Below are 26,576 nucleotides of genomic sequence, written 5' to 3'. Positions count from 1 at the left end.
TTCCCCGGGAGCGTCGGCCAACGCGGGTGAGTGAGGAGCCGGCGGCCTTCCCCCGGGGAGCTCAAGCCGAACTCCGAGCCACTCGCCCTCGCAGTCGCCAAGGGCTCAGGACCCGCATGCTGGGCGCAGCACAGGCCAGGCAGAGAGCCACGGAACGAGGAGCCCGACAAGGTGGGAGGGAGGGAGGCCTTGGGGAGACTTTGCAGAAGTTGTTTGCCGCAGAAGCCAAGGGGCCAAGGGAGACATCGGAACAAAGTGCCTCTAGGCTTTGAGGGGTGAAGAGGGGTTCATTTTCACGCTCCCCTTCTCCCTCCTCCTCTCCTCCGCCTCTCCTCCTCTCCTTTCCCCCTTTCTCGTCCTCCTCTGCTTCTCCCCTCCTCTTCTCCCTCTTCTCTTCCTCCTCCTCTTAACTTTCTCCTCTCCCGCCTCCTCTTCGTCCTCTCCTCTTTCTCAACTCCACCTCTTCTCCCTTCTCTTTCCTCTCCCTCCTCCTCTTCTCCCCCTCTTCTCTTCCCTCTCTTAACTTTCTCCTCTCCCTCCTCTTCGTCCTTTCCTCCTCCTCCTCATCTCCTCCATCTCTTCTCCCTTCTCTTTCCTCTCCCTCCTCCTCTTAACTTTTTCCTCCCCTCCCTCCTCTTCTCCTTCCCCCTTCTTCTCTTCCTCCTTTTACCTTTCCCCTCCACCTCCTCCTCCTCCTTCTCCCCTTCCTCGCCCACTCGAACCCCGGACCTCCCTCTCTCTCTCCCTCCTTCCCTCTTGGCCTGGGGTCGCCCGCCTTGGAGGCTCTTCGTGGCCGAGCGCGTGGCTCCGAGACCCAGGCCCCAGCGGCCCCCCGAAAACGCCCGTTGCGGAACCTCCGGGGCGGCCTGGACCCTCCCGCACCCAGAGTGGTTTCTCTCCCTTCGCCCTTTTATTCGGGGGTCCCTCGGGGGATGCTCCGGGAGCGTGCTGGGAGGGCCGTGTGCGACGGAGTCGGAACCCCGCTTTCGCTCTTTGCAGTTGGAGCCATTTGTCCCCCTTTTTAGGAGACGGTTTCTAGCGCTTGCGAGGTGCAGAAGGACCGTTGGGGGTGCAGGAGAGCGAGCCCCTGGTCCCACGAGCCAAGCGCCCTCCCCAAACTATCACACCCCTCCTTGTGATCACGATGATCACCCGTTAGTAGTCGCCGGCTCAGTAGGTGTTGTGGGTGTATTTTGAGCAGAAGTAGGTTTGCATCTGCTGGGGTTTGCGTTCCGTGCCTTCTCACTCCTCATGGCCTGGGGGTCCAGATGTGGGAGTCGAACCCAGGTCCCCCGAGTGCAGGGCAAATGCTCAACTGCCTTTCCGGCCCTCTGGTCTCATATTGACGTTCTAATCACTGACTATTTTTAGCGAACTATTAAACATTTAGCTTATATTAAATTAAATATGATTGAATTAATCTAAAGTATGACATATTTAACCCTGAAATATTTTAGTGGAGCACAGTCTAAAATCAACACAAAACCTAAGTGTGAAGGGGCTGGAGATGGCACTACGGGTATGGCGTTTGCTTTGCATATGGCCTACTCTGGCTTGATCTCTCACATCCCATATGGTCCCCTGAGCACAGAGCCATGAGCATTGCTGGATGTACACCCAAAAAGAAATAAGTGTGCCAGGGCAATAGTACAGCAGTGAGGTGTTTGTCTTGCACATGTCCACCCGATTATGATCACAGCACTCCATATGGTCGCCAAGCATCTCCGGTCATGACCTTGCAGTTTAGAGCCAGGAGCGAGCCCTGAGCACCGCTGGGTGTGGACACACAAGTTCCCCCTCCCTCCCCAGCCCCACCTCAGTCTCTCCCCCCACTAAACAAAGTGTGCACGGTATTCTTTTTAGGTGGATAGTAGAGAAGTTGTTTTGGAAAAGAACTTATTTGAAGCTGTAGCATGTTGTTGCTACTCTGTTTCTTTGATTAGTTCTGCATAATCCTAGAGAAGGGAAAAGAGGGGCCTGGCGGTGGCGCTGGAGGTAAGGTGCCTGCCTTGCCTGCACTAGCCTAGGACGGACCACGGTTTGATCCCCCGGCGTCCCATATGGTCCCCCAAGAAGCCAGGAGCAACTTCTGAGCGCATAGCAGGAGTAACCCCTGAGCGTCACAGGGTGTGGCCCAAAAACCAAAAAAAAAAAAAAAAGAGAGAAGGGAAAAGAAACCCACGAAGTTGTCTTTTTTTTTTTTTTTTTTTTTTGGTTTTTGGGTCACACCCGGCATGCTCAGGGGTTACTTCTGGCTGTCTGCTCAGAAATAGCTCCTGGCAGGCACGGGGGACCATATGGGACACCGGGATTCGAACCAACCACCTTTGGTCCTGGATCGGCTGCTTGCAAGGCAAATGCCGCTGTGCTATCTCTCCGGGCCCCGAAGTTGTCTTTTTTTAAGTAAATACTAATGGCAAATACTTATTAGGTGTGTCCCCAAAAGTTGTGGGTATTGCTTTTAATGTTTAATTTTAAAACTCTCTACTTAAAGGGGCCAGAGAGATAGCACAGTGGTAGGTCATTTTTATTTGCCTTGCACACAGCTGATTCAGGACAGATGGTGGTTTGAATCCCTGCCAGGGGCGATTTTTGAGTGCAGAGACAGGAGTACTGTGTGTGACCCAAAAACCAAAAAACCAAAAAAAAAAAACCTACTTAAATTTTATATTCCCTCTTGGTTTCAATAAAATAGATTTAGTTTTTTTTGTTGTTGTTGTTTGGTTTTGGGCCACACCTGGCGGTGCTCAGGGGTTGCTCCTGGCTCTCTGCTCAGAAATCTACCCTGGCAGACATGGGGGAACCATATGGAATGCCAGAATTCAAACCAACACCTGTCCTGTGTCAGTTGCTTTCAAGACAAACGCCCTACCCTGTGAACTATTAAAGGAAAAAGTTACAGCAGATGGTTTTTCATGGGCTCTATAACCAATAGTCTGAGGTTTGTTGGTTTTATTCTTTTAATGGGGGGGGGGGCACACCCGGTGATGCTCAGAGGTTACTCCTGGCTATGTGCTCAGAAATCACTCCTGGCTAGGGAGACCATATGCCACATTGGGGATCGAACCAGATCCGTCCTGGATCTGCCTTGTGCAAGGCAAAAACCCCACTGCTGTGTTACTGCTCTTGTCCCAGTCTAAGATTTTTTTTACAGTATCGTTTTTATAGGTGTTTTATTGAACCGATAGGTAATGTTTGCAGTTTAATGGTGATTAAAATGTGGCTTGTTGACTTTATTTCTTTTTTTTTTTTTTTTTTTTTTTTTTTGGTTTTTGGTTTTTGGGTCACACCCGGCGGGGCTCAGGGGTTACTCCTGGCTGTCTGCTCAGAAATAGCTCCTGGCAGGCACTGGGGACCATATAGGACACCGGGATTCGAACCAACCACCTTTGGTCCTGGATTGGCTGCTTGCAAGGCAAACGCCGCTGTGCTATCTCTCCGGGCCCGACTTTATTTCAACTATTAATATTTTTTCTTTTTCTTCGGTCACACCTGGCAGCCCTTGGTTTGCTCCTGGCAGGCTCAGGGGATCCTATGGGATGCTGGAGATCGAACCCAGATTCATCTCGTGTTGGCCAAATGTAAAACAAATGCCCTTCCTCTATGCTGTTGCTCTGGCCCAGCTATTAATATCTTAATCAGTATCAGCTGTTATGCTAGTAATTCTGATTTCTGCCCTCTCACTGTATAATATTTTTTGGGGGACACACCAGGTTACTCCTGTCTCTACTCTCAATATTCACTCCTGGCAGTTTTGGGGGACCTATGAGTTGCCTGGGTCCATGCTGGATCAGCCACGTGCAAGGCAAGAACCTTACTTACCCTCTGTATTATCTCTCTTACATGCCTGCCTACAGTGTAGTTTTAGTAATGATAAGGGTAGATTCTCTTGTTCATGCTGTCTGTCCTGGGAATTGAGCCCAAGGACTCTCAGATGAGTAGTGGCTGCAGTGACAGTGCAACAGGGGAAGTGCTTGCCTTGTGTGATCCATGGTCCACAAGGAGTGATTTCAGCATAGAGCCAGACTGGTGCTGGAATGGAACAGGAACCCACTCATGCAGAGCCTGCACCCCAGTGTCTGTGCTCTCTCCTCTGCCCCCTTTAACTCTTTGGGGGAGGTCATGGAGAGCTTGGGGTCAGCTTTCTGCAGAGGGAACAAGTTAAGTATTTACCACTGAGCTTCAGTATATTACTGAAAATTGGAGAAGCTCATCAATTGAGTGGTGACAGTTCATTTGAGTAGAGACATGCCCTACTAAAAGACTACTTAGAGGAGATAAAAATTTTTTAGTCGGGGGCCGGAAAGATAGCATGGAGGTAAGGCATTTGCCTTTCATGCAGGAGGTCATCGGTTCGAATCCAGGCATCCCATATGGTCCCCCGTGCCTGCCAGGAGCAATTTCTGAGCCTGGAGCCAGGAATAACCCCTGAGCACTGCCGGGTGTGACCCCCCAAAAAAAACACAAAAAAATTTTTTTTATTTAGTCAGCTAATGACATTTTGATTTTGTTTCATTAAACATTTCTTCAAATTATTTCTCTTGGGCCCGAAGAGATAGCACAGCGGTGTTTGCCTTGCAAGCAGCCGATCCAGGACCAAGGTTGTTGGTTCGAATCCCGATGTCCCATATGGTCCCCCGTGCCTGCCAGGAGCTATTTCTGAGCAGACAACCAGGAGTAACCCCTGAGCCCTGCCAGGTGTGACCCAAAAACATAAACAAATAATTTCTCTTAAAACCCCACACATTTTTCAGATCATTTGTTAAGTGACCTTAAGTTAACTTGCCATCTCTTGTTCATGAGAAAATGCTGATTCATGGATAGGAGCTGTAGTACAGTGGGTAGAGCATTTGCTTTGCATGCAACCAACCAGGATTCCATTTCCAGCTTCCCAAGGTCCCCTGAGCACACTCGGGATATAGTGGTTTCTGAGCCCAGAGCCAGAAGTGAACCCTGAGCACCACTAGATGTGGTGAAAGAGAACAAAGTGTTGACTCTTTGACCTCTAAGGAATTTTTCTTTCTGGTAAATATTCATATCACAGAATCTTCAGACTAGACCTGGTGATTTCTGTGTCTTGGGGACATTAAATTATAACTCTCTAAACTACAGAGATAGATACCAGGATCACTTGCTTGCTTTGTGAAGCTGACCTCAGTTCCATCCCTCACACCATATGTTTCCCAGAGTACTACCAGTAAGGACCTGAGCACTGCTAGGTATGGCCCAACCCTGGACCTTGGCCCTCTGTGACCTCCCCAAAGAAAGAGTTGAAGGGGTCTGAGGAGATAGCTCAGAACATTGATGTGTGTGTTCTGCATGCAGTGAGTGGGCTCATGTGCCATTGCTGACACTAACCTGTGCACCTCCCAGGACCAAAACTGCCCCAGCACAAACCAAGCTAGAAGTAGTTCCAAACACTAAAAGATGGCCCCAACCAAAGATGAAGGAAAAATCAGGTGAAAGGGGCCAGAGCTACTGCTTTGGGTAGGATGTTTGCATCCCACATGGTCCCCCGAGCCTGCCAGGAGTAACCTCAGCACTGCAGGGTATGGCCCCAAAACCTTAAAAAAGCGAGGAAGGGATAACTCAGATGGATCAACAACATGCATACAGAAGGCCCGATTTGATCCCTGACACTTGGTCTCAAGCAGTTCTGGGAGTGGGCTCTGGGTGTAGCCCTAAAACAAACTAAAAACGAATCCCCAAAAAGCAATGAGAGAAAATAATTTAGATTTTTATTTATCTTGGCAAAATAAAATGGTTTTCTTTAGGGAATATGAGGAGGAAGAGAAACCCTTTACACAGGGGAATAGCCTAGATTTTTGTTGTTTTGTTTTTAGGGCCACACCCACAGTGCTTCCAGGACTGTGCCAGAGAGTGAACCCGGGTTGGCCAGATGCAAGGTAAATGCTACCTATTGTACTATCATTCAGGCCCAATACTTTTTTTTCGGGGGAGGGGGGTTGGGGCAACACCCCGTGATGCTCAGGGGTTACTCCTGGCTTGAGGAACTATATGGGACACTGGGGATTGAACCAAGGTCTATCCCGGGTCATCAGCATGCAAGGCAAATGCCCTATTGCTTGCTATCGCTCTGGCCCCCAAAAGTGAAGGAAGATCTTCAGTGACTTTGGAAAAAGTAGGGATAGAGGGGAATTTCATGTGAGGCCTAATGATACTCAGGTCCTGCCTTTGACACAGTTACCCAGTCTAGTGTCACTGAGGTCATGCATGGCTTCCCAGCAGATTAATCGCCAGTTCTAGTAGACAAGAGTTGACCCTTGGGAATGTGAGGGTGAGGGTGCTTTGCACTGCTGTGTTGTGGGGTTGCTCCTGGCTTGAGGGACCATAACAGTGTTGGGCATTGAACCCCTGTGGGCACCATGCAAGACAAGTGCTCAACTTCCGTCCCATCTCCCCAGCCCTTCACATACAAGATTATTAGTGACTCAGAGAGTTAGTATTTAAGTGGTAATTTTTTCCGCCTTTTGTTTTGGACTTCAGAAGCCCAGTCTGGAATTAGGTAATTATCAACCTCATTGCATAGTCAAATTGCTTTGTAACAAATCACCTCAAAACTCAGTGCCTTCGTATGACTGGTGTCTTATAGTTTCTGTGGTTCAGGGTCTGTGTATGTTTTATTTTCTGGATGCCTATGATTCAGAAGGGCTGCAAGTCGCCTCCAGTCACATCTGGGAGAGGAGGCCCCATGCCTCATTCCTTCTCATGGGGTGGGCAGGCTCCGCTTCTCTGGGCTGCTGCACCTCCATGAGTGTTTGCCCCCACTGCATTTCCCACTGAGCCTCTACCTTGGAAGCCCAGCCTGATAGCTGGGACAGGGGCAGGAAGGGTGCTTGCACTGACCCTAGCACTCCTAAACTGCCAGGTACCACCAGGAGTAATCTCCGAGTGCAGAGCCAGAAATAAACCTTGAGAACTGCCAGGCGTGGCCCCAAACTAAACACAAAGACGTGAGCATGTTCCTGGCTGATTCAGAGACGTGGCATTCCATTAGTTTTTGCTTTTTACAAGGTGACATTCAAGGGCGGGTGACTTCTCAGGGGTAAGAGACCAAAGGTCATTGAGTCCAGGAATAAAGCACCCTTCCTTTATTTTAAACTACATCATCTTTCTCTACTTTTTCCTATCTTTCCTATATAGGAACTCCTGTTTATTTAATGTGTGCTTTTGGGTGGGTACATATTCTTTGAACAGTTTATGTAGTGGGGCTGGAGTGGTAGTAGAACTCTAAGGGTGCTTGCCTTGCACACAGCCAACCCAAGTTCTGTCCCCTGAATAGCTCCAGGAGTAATTCCAGAGTGCAGAAACTGGAGTAAACCCTGAGCATGGCCAGGTGTGACCCCAAAAAACCAAAACCGAACAAAACAACCCAAACCCCAGCTCCCCTAAATTAAAGTGTATGTAGCTTATGTGTACTGCTCCACTCGTCGTAATTACAAAAAGTAATAAACTCTATTGCCAGGTTGCTCTCCAAAATGGCTATAACAATCTACTCACAGATTGTATGTGAGGTTGTGCGTACTAAGACCTTGCCAATATTTAGTATTCTTGAACTTACTTATTTTTGAATTTAGGAAAATTATATTTTCAGGGGCCATACCTGGTGTAGCTCAGAGGCTACTTCTGACTGTTCTTGGGAGTCCCTTTTCTAGATCTCTGCTCACACCCAGGCTTCCTGCTTGCTTACTGTCTGTTCAACTCTTCTCCCTCCTGGTAAATGAAAGTGGAATGCTTTGATTTTGTTGTTGTTGTTCTATTTTGTTTCGTTTTGGGTTCACACTCAATGATACTGAGGAGTTACTCCTGGCTCCGAACTCAGGGATCATTCCTGGCAGGCTTGGGTAACCATATGGGATGCCAGGGATTAAATCCAGCTCAGCTGTATCACTGACCTTACCTTAATGCTTTAGTTTCTTCAATTCAGACTACTTTTATCTGATTTAACTAGCATTTGGATTTCCTTTCATAAATTGTGCTTTCTGCTTTTGATAGGTTTTTATTTGAAGGCCAGAGAAATAGAGCAGTATGGCTTAGGCGCTTCCCTTGCATGTGGCTAACCTGGATTTGTCTTCTGCATTGCATATTCCCCTAGCACTGTCGGGAGTGATCCCTGAACACAAAGTGGAGTAAGCCCTCAGCAAAGCCAGGCGGGCATGCGTGGCCCCCTGATAGATCATTATTTGAAGTCCTTTCCTTTTTCTTTTCTCACTACTCTGCCTTTGTCTTCCTTCCCTTTATTTCTGCCGCTGTCCCTTCCTTTTCCTTTCTCTCTGCTCAGGAGTGACCTGGGACCATAAGTGGGGCTGAGGATACAATCCTTGGTTGGTGGGATAGTTCAGTGACTGAGCACCTGCTTCCACTTGCTGGAAGCCAGGCTGTGTTCTTCAAGCACCGATGGGAGTGAGCCATGAGCACAGAGTTGGGAGAAGGCTCCCATATTATGGGTGATACGTACCATGAGAAACAGAAACTCATGTTACACTATATTTTAATATACTGTAATTTTGAGCAATGCAGTCTAAAAGTGTTTTTATTTTTGTTTCAGCTTTCACGTGAGTGAGCATGAGTCTCCTTATGATCAGTGAGAATGTGAAATTAGCTCGTGAATATGCATTGCTGGGAAATTATGACTCAGCCATGGTCTACTATCAGGGAGTACTTGACCAGATGAACAAGTACCTGTACTCAGTCAAAGACACATACCTCCAGCAGAAGTGGCAACAGGTGAGGTGTCTTTTATGTTTTAAGTGCTCAGTGAATTTAAATACATTGCACTTTCTTTTGTTTGTTTGGTTGGTTTGCTTTTTGGTTTTGGAGCTACACCCAGCAGTCCTTAGGGGCTACTCCTGATTCTACTTTCAGAAGTCACTCCGGCAGGCTCAGGGTGCCATATGGTATGCCTGGGGTTGAACCCTGGTCGGCCATGTGCAAGGCAAACGCCCTACCTGCTGTGCTATTGCTCCGGCCCCGACGTTGTGCTATTTACAGTTACATGAAGAGTGTTTGATTACCTGGATTTATATGTGATGTTATTTGAAATCTGATTTATTGTATTAATAATAGCAGGCTGTATGTGCCATTATCAGTATTAAGAGTCGAGTGAGGGGCCGGTGAGGTGGCGCTAGAGGTAAGGTGTCTGCCTTGCAAGCGCTAGCCAAGGAAGGACTGCGGTTCGATCCCTGGTGTCCCATATGGTCCCCCCCAAGCCAGGCGCAATTTCTGAGCGCTTAGCCAGGAGTAACCCCTGAGCATCAAAAACGGGTGTGGCCCCCCCAAAAGAAAGAGTCGAGTGAATTACTCTTATGCTCAGGACACATAATAGGTTAATGTAGCATTAAATAATTAACGATGGGGCTGGATGGCGATGGATGGCGATGGATTTCTCTCTGCCATCCCAGGCCACGTGGCTCCGCAACCCCATCCAGCCGGCGGGTCCCAGGCCCAGGTGAAAGGCAAAATCACTCACTCATAGGCAGGCATCAGGAACCATCAGCTTTATTCATGCCCTATTCACCACATGTGTGTGGCCTATCTCATAACCTTTCAAGCATTCGGCCATTCTTAGCCCTGCATCTTATAATTCAGCCATCTTCCTTTGGCCTCCATCCTGGTCAAAGACCAAAAGAGGCAAAGAACCTAAAGCCTGGGAGCGCAGCAGGGCCAAAAGGGCCGACTCCCCTCAGTCCAAGGCTTATCTAACTTTTCCAAGACCCCTCCCAGGAATGGGCGGGGTCTTGCAGGTAAGGTAACACCTAATATTCAGTTCCCAAGACCCCTCCCAGAAATGGGTGGGTCTCAGGTAGCTACACCTAGATCCAGGGTCTCAGATAGGTACACTACAGGTTAAAAATGAAATTATGTTTTTGGAAGTTGTTTTTGTTTTTGTTTTTGTTTTGTCACACCCAGCAGCACTCAGGGGTTACTCCTGGCTCTCTAGGTTCAGAAATCACTCCTGGCACGCTCGGGGGACCATATGGGATGCCGGGATTCAAACCACTGTCCTTCTGCATGAAAGGCAAAATCCTACCTCCATGCTATCTCTCTGGCCCCATAGTTTTTGGAAGTGTTTTACCATCATGTTTTTTCTCGTTAAATAGAATTGATTGACGTAACTTATTTAACTAGTCAAAATACTCATTTTATAAGAGCTCATTTTCAAATGAAAATAGAAACCATTATTAAAATGTTAATAGTCTGTTGGATATGATTTTCTGGATAGCCATTGGAAAATGGAGTTTCTGAGGCCAGAGTGATAACACAGTTTGCCTTGCATGCTGCTGACAGATCCTGGGTTTGACTGGGTTCGATACCCGGCATCTCATATGGGCCCCCAAGCCTGCCAGGAGTGATTTCTGAGCGGAGAGCCAGGAGGAATCCTGAGCACTGCCAGGTGTGTCCCCAAAAGAAAAAGAAAACAAGAGTTTCTGACATCTTTAATGCCCCCAAATCTTGCCAGTGATTTAATTTAAAGAAATATAAAGCTATATTCTCCTTTGAAAGCAGGTTTGGCAGGAAATCAGTGTGGAAGCGAAGCATGTTAAGGACATCATGAAAACACTAGAGAGCTTTAAACTAGACAACACTCCGCTGAAAGCAGCGCACCAGGAGCTTCCGGCTTCTGAGGGAGAAGTCTGGTCCTTGCCGGTACCTGTGGAGCGAAGGTATGTGAAGATCTTTGGTTTATGCGGAATTTATTTTGGGGTCACATCTGTCAGTACTTGGTGCTCAGGAGTTATTTTTGGCAGTTCTTGGGATCTCATGCTTTGCTGAGGATCTGTCTAGGCTTGGCTGATGGGAGTACAAGTGCTTTCAACTACCTGTACTATCTCAGGCCCCTATGAAGTTTTGGTTTTTTCCTTTTTCTTTCCTTTCTTTAGTCACACCCAGCTGTGTTCAAAGCTTACTCCTGGTTTTGTGCTCAGGGCTTGTTCCTGTTGGGCTTGGGGAACCATATGGGGTGCCAGGGATTGAACTTGGTTAGGCTATATGCAGGACAAGTGCCCTGCCCTTCTGTACGATCTCTCTGGCCTGGGAGTTCTTTCTTTTTTTTTTCTTTCTTCAATTTAGTCACTGAAACTACAAAGTTATTCATGAGTGGGTTTTGGGCATACTAATTTTGAACACTCTTTTCTTCTTGGTGATGATCTTTTCTTTTTTTTTTTTTGGTTTTTGGGCCACACCCGGTAACGCTCAGGGGTTACTCCTGGCTATGCGCTCAGAAGTTGCTCCTGGCTTGGGGGACCATGTGGGACACCGGGGGATTGAACCGCGGTCCATCCAACGCTAGCGCAGGCAAAGCAGGCACCTTACCTTTAGCGCCACCGCCTGGCCCCACCCAAGTTTTTTTTTTTTGGTTGGTGATGATCTTTTCATTATCAAATTAACACAGGGAACTGGTGACATTGGTTATAGCTAGGAGAAGAACTAGTGTCTTAGAGACAATAGGGAAGTTGGGTTAGAGTGACAGTACAGCGACAGGCACTTGCCTTGCACATGGCCAGCCCCAGTTAGACTCCTAGCATACCATTTGGTCCCCTATGCACCACTAGGAGTGATTCCTGAGTGCAGAGCCAGGAGTAACCCCTGAGCATACCTGGTTGTGGCCCCAAAACTAAAATTAAATTAAAAAAAAAAAAGAAAAGGATGAGCGCCCTTTTTAATTTATTAGGATGTGTGCTATATGACTGTGGCTCCTTTCAGTAAATTAATTTTAAGTAGAACTAGCTCATATGCAGCTTTGCTGAGTGACTTTCGAGTAGCAGAACTACCGTCATCTGCTGGAGGTGGAACCAGGCGCTGGGATGGAGATGTCTGGGCTGCCATTTCCTCCTCCTGTCTGTAACTTTGGGGAAATCATGCTGCAACTTTTCTTGACCTCATTTCTCAGAGGTGCATTGTGGGAGTTAGATGAAAACAGTGATTCTCAAGCTATTACAGAATATTGCTGATCATCGACCTAGACCCGCGATGGCGAACCTATGGTACATGTACCAGTGGTGGCACACAAAGGCTTTGCAGCTGGTACTCGGGAAGGTCCGCAATTAAGATATGCGGTGTGTGCCACATAGTTTTTAGATACTAAAATCTTGTTATTAAGGTTTAATTGACGTGCTGGCACTTTTGAGGAAATTCTTTGGTTTTGTGCGGTAGTTTGGACACAAAGGCTCAAAAAGGTTAGCCATTACTGACCTAGACTATTGTTAAAATGAAAAAATATACTTTTTAGTTGACCCAGGGTTGGGATGAACACGACCAAGTTCTCAATTTTATTTGTTGGTTTTCGTTTTGGGGCCACACCCGGTAGTGCTCATGTTGCTCCTAGCTCTGCACTTAGAAATCACTCCTCAGGCCTGAGAGAGAGCACAGCAGTAGGACCATTGCCTTGCGTGCAGCTGATCTAGGACGGATGGTGGTTTGAATCCTGGCATCCCATATGGTCCCCCATGCCTGCCAGGAGCAACTTCTGAGCACAGAGCCTGGAGTAACCCCTGCGTGCTGTTGGGTGGGACCCCAAAACCAAAAAAAAAAAAACGAGAAATCATTCCTTGCGGGCTTGGGACCATATGGGATGGCGATGATCAAACCTGGATCAGCCACATGCAAGGCAAACCTTTTATTTGTTGTGCTATTATTGCTCCAGCCCTAAAGTTCTCCATTTTAATTGTTGTTTTGAGCTACACTCAGTAGTGCTTAGGGACTAAGCACCCAAATTCTATAATGGCTTAAGGGACCATGCGTTATTGGGACTTGACCTAAGGCTTCAAGGCAAGTTTTCTACCACTGAGCCCATCCCCATCCTTAGGTTTTGGCTTTTATTGGGTTTTGGTTTTGGGGACACACCCGCAGTGCTCAGGGATGCTGGGATTTGAACTTGTCCTTCTGCAAGCAAGGCAAACGCCCTACCTCCAGGCTATCTCTCCGGCCCCATCATTGATTTTTTTTTTTTATCTTCAGGCAAGATGACTTATTGTGCACAGTTACATTTTAGCCAGGCCAGAACAAAACTAGTCCAGGTCATGTTAGGTCCGGGGGGGGGGGGGGGAAGGACCACCGCCCAAGGGACAGTTTTGGAAGGTCTGTCTCTCAAAAGGTGGGTGATGGCGGCGGCGATCATCCATCTGACAGATGTTTCAGAGTCCAGATGCAGCAGAGATGAATTCGAAAGCGCATGCTGGCTGGGTTTTAGTTGTTGTACCAACACCCCCGGGCCTCCCATCAGTCCTTTCTTGCTTCTGCTCCTTGTGGCCTCCATGCACGGTGCACAAGTCTGGAAGTTTACTTGGACCTCTGCCTCATCTTTCGTCTTTTGCGCTTCAGCCTACGCATTCGCTTCTTCCTCCACTTAGCTCGCATGGTGCGGAGGCTTCTGTAGGGGAAAGACCAGAAAAGAGACGAAGAAGATAGCGCTACGGCCGAGAGCGATTTTTTTTTTTGTTTTGAGCACCCTGATGGTGCTCAAGACTTACTTCTGGCACTGTGCTTAGAGGTCACTGCAGATCATTCTTGGGAGATCCTGTGGGGTGCCAAGGATGGAATCCTGTGTTGGATGCATGCAGGGCAAGCGCGTCACCGCTAGACTATCTCTCCAGCCCCTCAAATTAAGCATCAGTGTCACAGAGGTTGTTGAGGGTTAACACACTTGCCATGTAAGCAGCCATCACCAATTTAATCCCTGGCACCACATACAGGTCCCGAGTCCTCATAGGAATGATCCTATAGCAGGGAGGCATCAGTAAGCCCTGAACACAACTAAGTGGGGTCCCCTAAATACACACACATACATGCAAATAATACATACATATATTTATAAGCACTAGACTTTAGATTTTAGTGATCTTTCTTTATTCAGCCATTTCTGGAATTCAGCTCTTTTCTTAATTTAGTTCCTAAGCTCTAACTTGCTCATTGTGTATATTTGTTGATTGGAACTGGCTGCAGGAGGTGATGATGATTCAATGATCTGTTTCATTAGACCCTCGCCAGGACCTAGGAAACGCCAGTCTCCACAGTACAGTGACCCTAAAGCCCATGGAAACCGTCCAGGTGCAGCTAGCCGAGTTCACCGCCCATCGACACACGGCCTTCACAACGAAAGAGGGAAAGCTGTCCGTTGTCGGGAAAAGAAGGAACAGAATAAAGGAAGAGAGGAAAAGGTCAGTCAACTTCCATAACTGAAGATGTTTATCAACGTTAGAAATTCAGACTGCGGGTCCGGAGAGATAGCACAGCAGTATTTGCCTTGCAAGCTGCCGATCCAGGACCTAAGGTGGTTGGTTCGAATCCGGTGTCCCATATGGTCCTCTGTGCCTGCAAGGAGCTATTTCTGAGCAGACAGCCAGGAGTAACCCCTGAGCACCACCGGGTGTGACCCAAAAACCAAAAAAAGAAAAAAAATTCAGACTGCACACTCAAAAGTTTTTTGTTTGTTTGTTTTGTTTTATTTTGGGGCCACACCCGGCAGTGCTCAGGAGTTATTCTTGGCTCTGTGTTCAGAAATTGCTCCTTAGGGCTGGAGCGATGGCACAATCTTGCCTTTCATACGCTAACTTAGGACGGACCGCAAGTTGGATCCCCTGGTGTCCTATATAGGGGACACAATTTCTGAGCGCATAGCCAGGAGTAACCCCTGAGCGTCACCAGGTGTGGCCCCCCCCCAAAAAAAAAAGAAAGAAAGAAAGAAATTGCTCCTAGCAGGCTCGGGTTACCATATGGGATGCTGGGAATTGTACCCTGGTCTGTCCCTGGTCAGCCACATGCATGGCAAACACCCTACCGCCATGCTATCACATAGCTTTGGCCCCTCATGTTGGAAAATTTCTTGAGTGCAAAGAGTTCAAAGTAGAAAAGTTAAGAAGGGCCTGGAGAGATAGCACAGCGGCGTTTGCCTTGCAAGCAGTCGATCCAGGACCAAAGGTGGTTGGTTCGAATCCTACTGTCTCTTATGGTCCCCTGTGCCTGCCAGGAGCTATTTCTGAGCAGACAACCAGGAGTAACCCCTGAGCACCGCCGGGTGTGGCCCAAAAACCAAAAACCTAAAAAAAAAAAAAGTTAAGAAGCCCTGACTTAATCCACAGATTTTTATTTTCTTAAAAGTTTTTATTTAGTTAAATCGCTGTGATTAACTAAATTATTAATAGTTGAGTTTTATAATGTAATATTTACACACCAGTCCAGCCACCAGCGTCAACTTCTATCACCGGCCTTACTTCAACATTCCCTCCTCCACTCGACTGCCATTGTGACAGGCAAGTCACTAAGTTTGGAGATTGTAGTTTCGATTTTTTGGTGTCAGTGTTGAACCTGTGCTTTGTATGTGCAGCTAACTCTCTCTCCCACATTCCCAATCTGTCTGAAGCCCAGACCCGTTTCCTCATTACTCCCTCTCTCATCTTCCTTCCTGCCTCGATGTCTTTCCTTTTCTGTCCTTTTCCTCCCTTTATCTAGTTATTCTGTACACCACAGATACCTGGGATCATCCTGTGTTGGTCTTTCTTCTCGATTCCTTCACTCAATATAATTCTCTTCCAGTTTCAACTGGATTGCCACATGTTACATAATTTCATCATTCTTGCAGCTGCATAGTATTACATGCAGCTACATGTTGATGTGGTACATCGACAAGATCCATTCATCTGTCCTTAGACACTTAGGCTGATTCATATCTTAGCTCTTGTACCAAACGTAATAATGAATAATGCTGTGTACATAACTTGAGTGGATGGATGTTTTTGAGTCCTGGGGAAATTGCTAGGTCATATGGCAGCTCAATTCTAAATTTATTGAGGACTCCCCATACCATTTTCCACAAGGGTTGAACCAGACAACATTCCGTCTAGCAGTTTTTTTTTTTTTTTTTTTTTTTTTTTGGTTTTTGGTTTTTGGGTCACACCTGGCGGTGCTCAGGGGTTACTCCTGGCTATCTGCTCAGAAATAGCACCTGGCAGGCACGGGGGACCATATGGGACACCGGGATTCGAACCAACCACCCTTGGTCCTGGATCGGCTGCTTGCAAGGCAAACACCACTGTGCTATCTCTCCGGGCCCACCGTCTAGCAGTTTCTAATTCACAGATGTTCAGAAAGTTTCACTGATTATTCCAGTGACAGATATCTATTCTTACTGTACTAATTTTAAAAATCTCATTTTCCCCCCTCCATTTTTGGACCACATCCAACAATGCTTGGCTCTGCACTCCTGGTTGTGGTTTTGGGACCATATGGGGTGCTGGAGATCAAATCTGGGTTGGCTGCTTGGCTGGAGGTGAAAGCCAGCAGATACAGTCCTTTTTTTTTTTTTTTTTTTTTTTGCACATGGCCAAATTGGGTACTCAGTGTAGTCCCCCAATCCCCTCAGATGATCCTGAGCGAAGATCCAGAGTAAGCCCTGATGTGGATGTGGCCCCAAAACCAAACCAAACCATAACAAAACAAAACCCAAAAACTCTTGTTATGGCCAGGGATGGGACTCAGCTGTAGAATGTTTTGCCTTGCTTGTGTAGGACCTGAGTTTCGTCTCTGGTACTGCAAAATAGTGAATGTTAGTGAGTAAATCTATGATAAAAGGTCTTGCTTCCTTTTTCTCCCAATGTAGAACAAATTACCTGCGGCAGTCACAGAACCAGAGGCAAATAAATTTGACAGTACCGGATATGACAAAGACTTAGTAGAAGCTTTGGAAAGAGATATAATCTCTCAGAATCCCAATGTTCGATGGTGAGTTGTGTGTGGGAGGATGGGTGAGCTGGGTGGACTGAGGGTCGGAGCGCTGTTTGGGAGAAAGTGTCGGACTAGAGTGCTGCACTCCACCCTCTGAGTTAACTGCCTGGCTCCAAGTAATGATTCCTAGCCTGTGTTTTCTTTTTTTTTTTTTTCTTTTTTTTCTTTTTTTGTCTTGGTTTCTTTCGGGCCTGTGTTTTCTTAGCAGTGTGTGTCCAGTAGATGGGGCTTTTATTAGTAAGTAATCCTTAGTGTGGCTAGAGAGGCTGCACAGGTGTGAAAGTGTTTGCCTGGAATGCAGGTGAACTAGTTCAGTCCTCACCAGTGTGTCTCATCCTCTGAAAACTACTAAGAGTGCTCTTAGCATTTGGTTTTTGGTTCACACCTGGCAGCGCTAAGGGGTTACTCCTGGCTCTATGCTCAGAAATCACTTCTGGCAGGCTCAGGGGACCATATGAGATGTCGGGATTTGAACCACTGTCCTTCTGCATGCAAGGCAAACTCCCTACCTCCATGCTATCATGCTACCTCTCCGGCCCCTGGTTGTATGATTTTTGTCACTATCTTAATGATTTTTAGGTATGGTTTTGTTTAAAAAAGGTGGGGGGGCTTAGATAGTACAGCGTGCCTTTTATGCTAGCCAGCTCAGTTTTGATCCCTGGCACCCTATATGGTCCTCCCTTAGTCCTCCCAGGAGTGGTTGGTAAGCATAGAACCAGAAATAACCTCTGAGTATGGCCAGGTATGGTCTAAGACATGAAACATTTTTTTTTTTTTAGTTTTTGGTATCTAAAAATAAAGCACTTTTCTTTTTTTTTTTTTTTTTTTTGGGCCACACCCTGTGATGCTCAGGGGTTACTCCTGGCTATGCGCTCAGAAGTCGCTCCTGGCTTGGGGGACCATATGGGACGCCGGGGGATCGAACCGCGGTCCGTCCTAGGCTAGCACAGGTAAGGCAGGCACCTTACCTCGAGCGCCACCGCCCGGCCCCAATAAAGCACTTTTCTATTTAAAAAAATAAAAGCTACATTTATCAATCATAACATGTTGTAGTGGTTGGAGATGGCTTTAGAGTAATCTCTATGATACTTTTAATCTGTGTTGTTGCAAATCAGCCCCTGATGAGGTTGACTGATGGAGGGATGGAGGATGAGGCCTTTCTCCTCCAGCTCGGACCACATGTCTGTTACCCTGTTCAGCCGGTGGTTCTGAGGTGAATGCAGCGGGAAAAAAGCCAACAGGCAGTCAGGCTTCCGAAGAAAACAGCTCTTTATTCCGTGAAGAGGCCGAAGCCAAAAGGCCTAAGAATAGGCCCCAGGAAAAAAGCCCCTCACCTTCCACAGACCCTTGCTTTTATGCCCCAGAATCAGGTACCACCCAATGGTGGGAGCAGAATCAGATACCACCCTAGGATGGGAGCAGAATGCCAGGCCACACCCTAGGGTAGGGCACAATCACCAATCTGGGTAGGGTCAGTAACATAATCCATAAAAATGTTTATATACACAACACTGTGATTATTTTTTAATTTGTCTAGAGGCAAAGAAGCAATATTGCAACTGTTGGTGCTTAAATCCTTTAGATTCTTGCTTTTTAAGGACAACTACTCACTTTTCATAATTGCGGAGCTCAGGAAATGGGTATTATAACAGTAGGAATTTAAGATAAAAAAGCACAATAATACTTAAAGTGGGCGTGGAGATCCGCATTCTTGTTCTCCAGCAGAAATCCCGTGCAAGAAATGAACATAACTTGGTGATTATGTTTCTATGTGTGATGGTCAGTGTGGCTGATCTCACTGCCATGCACTTTCAGTTCATTAGTGCCAAGGGAGATACCTGGGCTCCTGCCTGTATGAGAAAATCATTTGCCTTCAATGACTCTCAAGAGGACTACATAAAGTTAAATAAAAATAAGTTGTCAGATAGTTGATAAAATGTTCTCCTTTCAGGGACGATATTGCTGATTTAATAGAAGCAAAAAAGTTGCTCAAGGAAGCTGTGGTGTTACCAATGTGGATGCCAGAATTCTTTAAAGGCATCAGGAGACCATGGAAAGTAAGTTTCTCAGTGTTTATTACTGTTACTACATTATTTTGGCATTGTCAAAGTGGGGCAATAAGGAACATCTGGGAACTGAAGGGGAAAATCAGAATTGGTAGGAGCCAGGAGTAATTTCTGAGCCAGGAGTAACCTCTGAGCGGTGAAGGGTGTGGCCCCAAAACAAAATAGAATTGGTGAAGAAAATGATAAATTTAAGTATGTATGTTTCAAATTTTTAAAAATGCTTAAATTGGAAAAAAAACTTAAATTAGGGGTCAAAACGATAGAGAATATGGCAAGTAGGGCATTTGCCTTGATCTGGCCACTCACATAGCCCTTGGGACACTTTTTGGTTTGGGGCTACACCTAACTGGTGGTACTCAGGAATCACTCCTGGTGGTCTTAGGATTTTATGGGTTGCTGGGATCTAACCCAGGTCGACTGAGTGCAAGGCAAGTGCCCTACCCGCTATGTTCTCACTCAGGCCCCTGTTGGATTACTGGGTCCTACCTTACTAGGACACTATTCATTTTCCACCACCCTAGCTTGTGGCCTAGTTCTTGCTAATAAAAAGCTTGGGTCTCAGGAAGGCTTGGCATTCATTCTCTGGTCATCCCCACTAAGCTGCCTGCCTTTTAGGAGCCTCTTGTGTGTTGGAATTCTTTTTTATTTATGTATTTGGTTTTTGTTTTTTGGGCCACACCTGGTGACATTCAGGGATTACTCCTGGCTATGCACTCAGAAATCGCTCCTGGCTTGGGGAACCTTATGGGATGCTGGGAATTGAACCGGTTCCCTCCTGGGTCTGCTGCATGCAAGGCAAATGCCCTACAACTGTGCTATCTCTCCAGCCCCATTTGTGTTTTTACCCCCTTTCAAGTGTGTGGATTATTTCCTGCATCAAAGTTTGCTTCCAGACCTTATGTCTCTCCAGGTTTTTCCAGGCCCCATCTGAGTGGAGATCTTGAAATAACCCTGAACAATATTAAATGTGGCCCAAAAACCAAAAAAGTTTAAATGGGTACAGGATTTTGTGAAACCAAAATCTATTGCAAAGCTAAGAATAAGAAAAAGGTATACCATGAATTTATTTTTGTCCCCCCCATTCACGATACAGACCAGGCAAAGGACCTGGTTTGAGGTGTATATGGGAAGCATTTACTGTACCTTCTCTTTCTATAGTCAGTGTAAAGAATACAGCCTGTGGTATACCATGAATTTTGAAAAATTAAATAACAACAGAATGATTTTCACTTACAGCTACAATCTGGTCACATAAATACTGTTTTGGACTGGAGTGGTAGTAGGGAGCTAAAGCACTTGCCTTGCATTCAGCCAGCCTGGGTTCCATCCAGTATGTCACATTGAAGAACTCGTATACTTCATTTCCTAGAGTGTTTTTTTCCTTTGGTTTTTTTGGTTTTTGGGCCACACCCGGTGACGCTCAGGGGTTACTCCTGGCTATGCGCTCAGAAGTCGCTCCTGGCTTGGGGGACCATATGGGACGCCGGGGGATCGAACCGTGGTCTGTCCAAGGCTAGCGAAGGCAAGGCAGGCACCTTACCTCTAGTGCCACTGCCCGCCCCCCCCACTTTTTTTTGAGACCATAGATGGTGATGCTCAGGGGTTACTTGTGGCCCTGCTCTCAGGAATTATTCCTGGCAGACTCAGGAACCATACAGGATGCCAGGGATCAATCCCAGGTCAGCCTTGTGCAAAGTAAACACCCTCTCCGCTGTACTGTCGCTCCAGCTGCTTCTACAGTTCTTTTGAAGATGTACCTGACACCAGAGAGAGCTCAGCAGGCTGGAGCACAAGCTTTGTGTGAAGGTGTCCCTTGTCCGCTAATGACACCACTGGATCCCCTAGACACCAAGTTGAAACGCTTCTGAGCACTGCTGGTTTTGACCAAAAGACAAAAAAAATATTGAGACATCTGTTTCCTGAGTGATTCTGGTTTTTCCTTTCTGAATTTTGGGTTGCATCTGGCAGTGTTCAGGGCCTCTTCCCAGTCTGGTGCTTGGAGGTCGCACTCAGGCCTCCTACATGCCAGGCATGTTTGCCAGTCCCTGAGATGTTTCTTTTTGTTGTTGTGTTGTTGGTTTTTTTTTTGTTTTGTTTTGTTTTGTTATGTTTTTTGGTCACACCTGGCAGTGCTCAGGGGTTACTCCTGGTTCTAAGCTCAGAAATCGCCCCTGGCAGGCTCAGGGGACCATATGGGATGCTGGGATTAGAACCACTGACCTTCTGCATGCATGGCAAATGCCTTACCTCTATGCTATCTCTTCGGCATCTCAATATGATTTTTATCTCGGTTCTAAGTTGCAAATTTTTAAAAAATAGTTACCTTTTTTTGGGGGGGGGTCACACCTGGCGGGCATGGAGGACCATATGGGACACCAGGATTCGAACCAATCACCTTAGATCGGCTGCTTGCAAGGCAAACGCCGCTGTGCTATCTTTCCAGCCCCTTTTTTAATGGAAGAAATAAATTTGTGACAAGTGTCCCATTTTATGAGTTCTTTTATGAGTCTTCACATTCTGTGTCAGTTATTTGGAATGTGATACTGAGCAGTGGAAACTTTGTGAATTAGGAGCCTGACCCACGAGTGCTTTGCTCAGACTGTCCTGTCCCCCACAGGGAGTGCTGATGGTCGGCCCTCCTGGCACGGGGAAGACCCTGCTCGCCAAAGCAGTGGCTACAGAATGCAAGACCACCTTCTTCAATGTCTCCTCTTCCACGCTCACCTCCAAGTACCGTGGAGAGTCGGAGAAGCTCGTGCGTCTTCTCTTTGAAATGGTGAGTCTTGCAGACACTCCAGCCGTTATGTGCACTGCAAAGGGAAGGGGGTATAAAATGAATCCCCACGACGTATTTCCAACCCCAGGTAAAAGAATCTGAAGAAGGTTAGCCGCGAAGAATTAATCAACCAAGCTAGTTTGGAGAGAATCATGGAGTCAGTGGCTTCTCGCCTCGTGTCTCCCTACCCACCAAGCCGGATTGATGATTATTCTCTGAGTACAAATTCAACCAGGCAGAGGAGGGTCCAGTGAGATCCAGGTGGACTTTGACCTATCAAAGGGATAGGTGAAAAGGAAAGAGGACGTTGGGGGGAGCACCTTTGTTTTGGGTAAAAGCAGGCTGTCATCTAATGGAGGAGTAAGCATGCACTCAGCATGTTCCTGAGTGTGTAGAAGACCATGGCCCAGCGGCTGGAGAGGTGGCGCAAGTGTTAAAGTGTTTGCCTTGCTAGCACTGACCTAGGATGAACCGCGGTTTGATCCCCCAGTGTCCTATTTGGTCCCCTGAGCCAGGAGCGATTTCTGAGCACATAGCCAAGAGTAATCCCTGAGTGTCACCTGGTGTGGCCCAAAAAACAAACAAAAAGAAAACAAAAGACCATGGCCCAAGCACACTTCCCTGACCAAGATGGTTCCTCTGCTCCTGAAACTATAAAGACCCCTTATGAACTTAAAGACTTGAATTTCTCCTTTTCCCTTAAACTCCAGAGGATGAGCTGTTGTTAGTATGTTAGAGAATGGCTTCCTAAGGTGCTATAGGAGTTTGGGAGTTGTTGAGTTGTTGTGGACCACACCATGGTTTTTGACAATTGTTTTGGCCATTGCCCCTGCTTGTGCTCAGCTCGCTCATTCTCTCCTTTTCTCTCCTCTCCTCTCTCGTCATCTTTTCTTCCTCTAATTAGTTCTTCCTTAACTTTACCACAGGATACGTAACCAATGTTTTGGGGTTTTCCCCCCATTCTTTTGGGCTTCTCAGGCAGTGCTCAGGAGATCCTGGGGTCCCACCCAGTGCTGCTCCGGCCCTCTTTCACTGGGATTATCCAGGCTGTACTGGAGCTGGGCTGGGCCAGCTGGCAGGGAGCAGACTTGAGCTGGCCAGGCCAGGCCCGTACCCTAACCCTGTGCTTTCTCTGATGTTTCTCAGCCACACCTGGCAGGGATCATGTGGGACCTAGGACTGACCCAGGTTCAGCTACACACAACATGTACTCATGTACCTTCAGCCATGTCCTTTCTGTCCAGCTGCTCAGTATCAGTCACTTTCCATTATAGCATGCAATTCAGGGCTACATGATGCTGCTGTGTTTCTATCACCCATCGAACACAGCCGGTTAGATGGTAGTGAATCATGTCTCAGAATTGCTGTACACTATGGAAGCATTGGAGTTGAAGCTGTATTCAAGCAGTTCCACTTTGGTCCATTCCCCGGTCCAGTGTCAGGGAAGCAGGAAGGGGACAAGCACACAGTGACAGGTTCCTCAACTCTTCTATCGACCGTTTGAAATGCAACAGAAACCTGACATGTTGTTCTTTTCCTCGTAGGCCCGATTTTATTCCCCAGCCACTATATTTATTGATGAGATCGATTCCATTTGTAGTCGCAGGGGGACTTCAGAAGAGCATGAGGCCAGCAGAAGGGTGAAGGCCGAGCTGCTGGTTCAGATGGATGGTATGTGCGCCTGTTAGCATCCTTAGCCCACAGCTCCTCTGTTCTGGGAAGTCACTCCTAGGCTATCCAGCACCGAGATCAAACCAGGTGACAGCTGCATCCAAGGCAGGCATCCTAACTATTCTATTCCAGGATTTGTGCTTCTTTACAGAAACGTAAAAATTCACATTTCTTGGTTATCAATGAGATCCCAAGGAGACTTACAGGAAGATGGTACCACCTTGTGGATATGTGCCAGATAATTTGACTTTTGCCTGAGCTTTTCCTCACATAATCCGATTTTAATTACCATTTTCTTTACCCCCTTCAGGTGTTGGAGGTGCCTCCGAGAACGATGACCCTTCCAAAATGGTCATGGTTCTTGCAGCGACTAATTTTCCCTGGGATATTGATGAGGCTTTAAGACGACGTCTTGAAAAAAGGATCTATATTCCGTTACCATCAGGTTATTTTCATTTGAATCCTTTCTGAAAAGTCAGGTTTTATTTTAAACTTTGGTATTAACCAAATTTAAGTGACAGATGTAGATGATCTTTCCTCATTTTTGGCTATGTTATTTCCTCATGTTTGGCTATATTAGAAAGCTTTGATATAGAGAATATATTGATATATATTGATATATATAGAATATATTGATATATTAAGAAAGCTTTGATATAGAGAATTTTTAAATTCAATGTAAAATGACTCAACTTTTTAGGCAAATGTGTTCTAAGATGGGAAGGCCATTTCTCACAAAGTACAGTTGAGAAGAAATAACATGCCTTTTATTGTTAAAGACTTAAATTTGTTATTGTCCTTAGCAAAGGGCAGAGAGGAGCTACTGCGGATAAGCCTGCGGGAGCTGGAATTGGCCGGTGATGTTGACCTCACAAAAATAGCAGAGAACATGGAAGGCTATTCCGGGGCAGACATCACCAATGTGTGCAGGTATGAATCACTTTAGAAGCCTAGCTACGACTTTTATGAAGAAACATTTTGGGGGAAGGAGGTTGGGTTTTGCCATCGTACCTCACAGTGCTTAGGGGAACCGTAACCTGGCTTGGCTGTATGTGAGGCAAGTACCTTCACTTTAGTCTTCTCTCACTCCGGCCCTTTGATAAAGTTTTTTTTTTTCTTCTGGTTTTTGGGCCACACCTGGTGACGCTCAGGGGTTACTCCTGCTTTGCACTCAGAAACTGCTTCTGGCTCGGGGGACCAAACTGCAGTCCATCCTAGGTTAGCGCGTGCAATGCAAGCGCCCTACCACTTGCCACCACCACTCTGGCCCCCCTTTGATGAAGTTTAATGCTGAACTAAAAGGAAAAACACTATGGTCTATAGTATGTCAGTCACAAGGTCTGGTATTAGGTCTGTATTGACAGTTGCTGGTGAGACACTTAGGTCTGTGTAGCTAGACTACAGAAACGTTTTAGAAACTTAAAGGTAGATTTGGTGTAAAACAAGAAGCCAGTCTTAGATTTTTACAGAAGTGTTGGTGCATTTGTTTCATATGTAGGAAATAAGATCCCGAAATGGGTTAATGATGGCAAGAGGAGAAAAATGTGGGCTCACTCAGGAAAGTGAACTCATCTGTGTGGTCTTCAGAGGGCTTTGTCCTAGTCTGAATTGGGTTTCTTTGGGGGGAAGGGAATAGAGGTAAATGAGCTGGCACACCCAGGGCTTGCTCTGGCTGTTTAGTGATCACTGATCACTCCTGGGGCTGGGGGTCCATGTGGGGTAACAGGAATAAAACCCATGTCAACCATGTGTAATATAAGGCAAGTGCCTTCCCTGTTGCACTTAGAGCCCTCTCGTCTGAATATTGATTCAACACAGTGATCAGCAAGTTGCTTGTCTGCACTGCTTTCCTCTTGTATGCAGGGTCAAAACCACTATGCCAGGGTTGTTTTATTTTTTTTTTGGTTTTTGTATTTTGGGCCACACTGGTAACGCTCAGGGGTTACTCCTGGCTATGTGCTCAGAAGTCGCTCCTGGCTTGGGGGACCATATGGGACACCGGGGAATCAAACTGAAGTCCGTCCTAGGCTAGCGCTGGCAAGGCAGACACCTTACCTCTAGCGCCACCATGCCGGCCCGCCAGGGTTGTTTTAGAGTTAGTGAGAAAGGCCGTGTATGCTGTTGTCCCCTATGTGAATAGTGACTGCTAGGAAAGATGCTGCTTAGTGAGGGAAAGAGGCACGTGAATAGTTTTTGGTGAAAAAATCAGGCACTAGATTTAAAAAAGGGAGATCACCTGATTGGCTCACTTGGTTAGCGCGTTGGTTATTGGGTGGTTATTTGTTGGTTATTGGTGGTTATGGTTGGTTATTGGGTGGGTAATTCAGTGTGTAAAGCACTTAACTTGCATACCATGTGGTCGACCCCAGTTCTGTTCTATCTCTGGGCACTACCTCTGTAGTATACTTCCAGGAGTTACCCCTGATGATACAGCGCTGAATACCTCTGGCTGTACCCCTGCCCCCAAAATTACTTTTCTTAATAATCTGCTCTCTTATTGGTGATGCTTTGTTTTGGTTTGTTTCAGAGGGGCACACCCAGGGGCGCTCAGGGGATTACTCCTGGCTGGATAAGGGGACCATATGGGATGCCAGGGATCAAAGCCCAACCGGGTGGCTGTGTGCCCTACCCACTACGATGTTGCTCTGGACCCCTCCAAGTGATACTTTATAGGACCAGTGATAGCACAGCAGCTGGGTGCTTGCTTTACATTCAGGTGACGTGGATTCAGTCCCTGACACCACATAGAATCCTCTGGGCTGTGCCAGAGGGGTGTGTGTGAGCCCTGAGCACCACTGGGTGGGGCAGTGTCTGTTTGTATCTAGCTTTTACTTTTTTTTCCAATTCAAAACTTAGGGATGCATCCTTGATGGCCATGAGAAGACGTATTGAAGGTTTGACTCCTGAAGAAATCCGAAATCTTTCGAGAGAAGAAATGCACATGCCCACAACTATGGAGGATTTTGAAATGGCTTTGAAAAAGGTTTCCAAATCAGTATCTGCTGCAGACATTGAAAGATATGAAAAATGGATATTTGAGTTTGGATCATGTTAATAATTCTCACATGTAACTGTGAGAACCCTGCCTTAAGTGTTTGAATAATTAAATGTACTTTTCCATTGCACCGAGTGCTATATTTTTTTAAACCTCCATAATGGTAAATTTTTAAAAAAGAAGCCTTATGGTTCTGAATAAAGTCATTTTTTTTAAAGCTGCAAGTATATTTGTTTTACTTTTGCAGTACTTAGCTCGCATGCTGACCATAAGTGTTGCAACACAAGCTCCTGGACTTCTCAGAGCTAAAGCAAAAGTAGTTCCAGAA

At 46.5% G+C, this 26,576-nt stretch overlaps 1 protein-coding gene and 1 non-coding gene across 2 annotated transcripts; one reads left to right on the top strand and one right to left on the bottom strand.

Annotated features, from left to right (window-relative positions):
* KATNA1 (katanin catalytic subunit A1) lies at positions 1-26,468 on the top strand. Its single transcript, XM_049789348.1, has 11 exons — positions 1-26; positions 8,570-8,748; positions 10,528-10,685; positions 13,997-14,177; positions 16,616-16,737; positions 18,692-18,797; positions 21,424-21,582; positions 23,127-23,253; positions 23,564-23,698; positions 24,057-24,183; positions 26,110-26,468. Exons 2-11 carry the CDS (start codon positions 8,587-8,589, stop codon positions 26,306-26,308), a joined length of 1,476 nt encoding a protein of 491 aa, XP_049645305.1. The 5' UTR covers positions 1-26; positions 8,570-8,586; the 3' UTR covers positions 26,309-26,468.
* Positions 19,874-20,003, bottom strand: LOC126031996 (small nucleolar RNA SNORA51). The gene has a single exon (XR_007503798.1). It is a non-coding gene; the product is annotated as a small nucleolar RNA SNORA51 (small nucleolar RNA).
* Positions 26,469-26,576: the final 108 nt, after the last annotated feature.

Source organism: Suncus etruscus, chromosome 15 (assembly GCF_024139225.1).
Source record: "Suncus etruscus isolate mSunEtr1 chromosome 15, mSunEtr1.pri.cur, whole genome shotgun sequence".
NCBI classification, from domain to species: Eukaryota; Metazoa; Chordata; class Mammalia; order Eulipotyphla; family Soricidae; genus Suncus; species Suncus etruscus.
The sequence above is the reverse complement of the archived record's forward strand: the minus strand, read 5'-3'. Positions and strand labels throughout refer to the sequence as shown.

What these genes read in the sequence shown, in the direction of transcription:
- KATNA1 (XM_049789348.1), top strand. Translation starts at nt 8,587, where the DNA reads ATGAGTCTCCTTATGATCAGTGAGAATGTGAAATTAGCTCGTGAATAT. An exon ending in TCCAGCAGAAGTGGCAACAG is followed by an intron (nt 8,749 to 10,527) that starts GTGAGGTGTCTT and finishes CTTTGAAAGCAG; the next exon opens with GTTTGGCAGGAAATCAGTGT. An exon ending in ATAAAGGAAGAGAGGAAAAG is followed by an intron (nt 14,178 to 16,615) that starts GTCAGTCAACTT and finishes CTCCCAATGTAG; the next exon opens with AACAAATTACCTGCGGCAGT.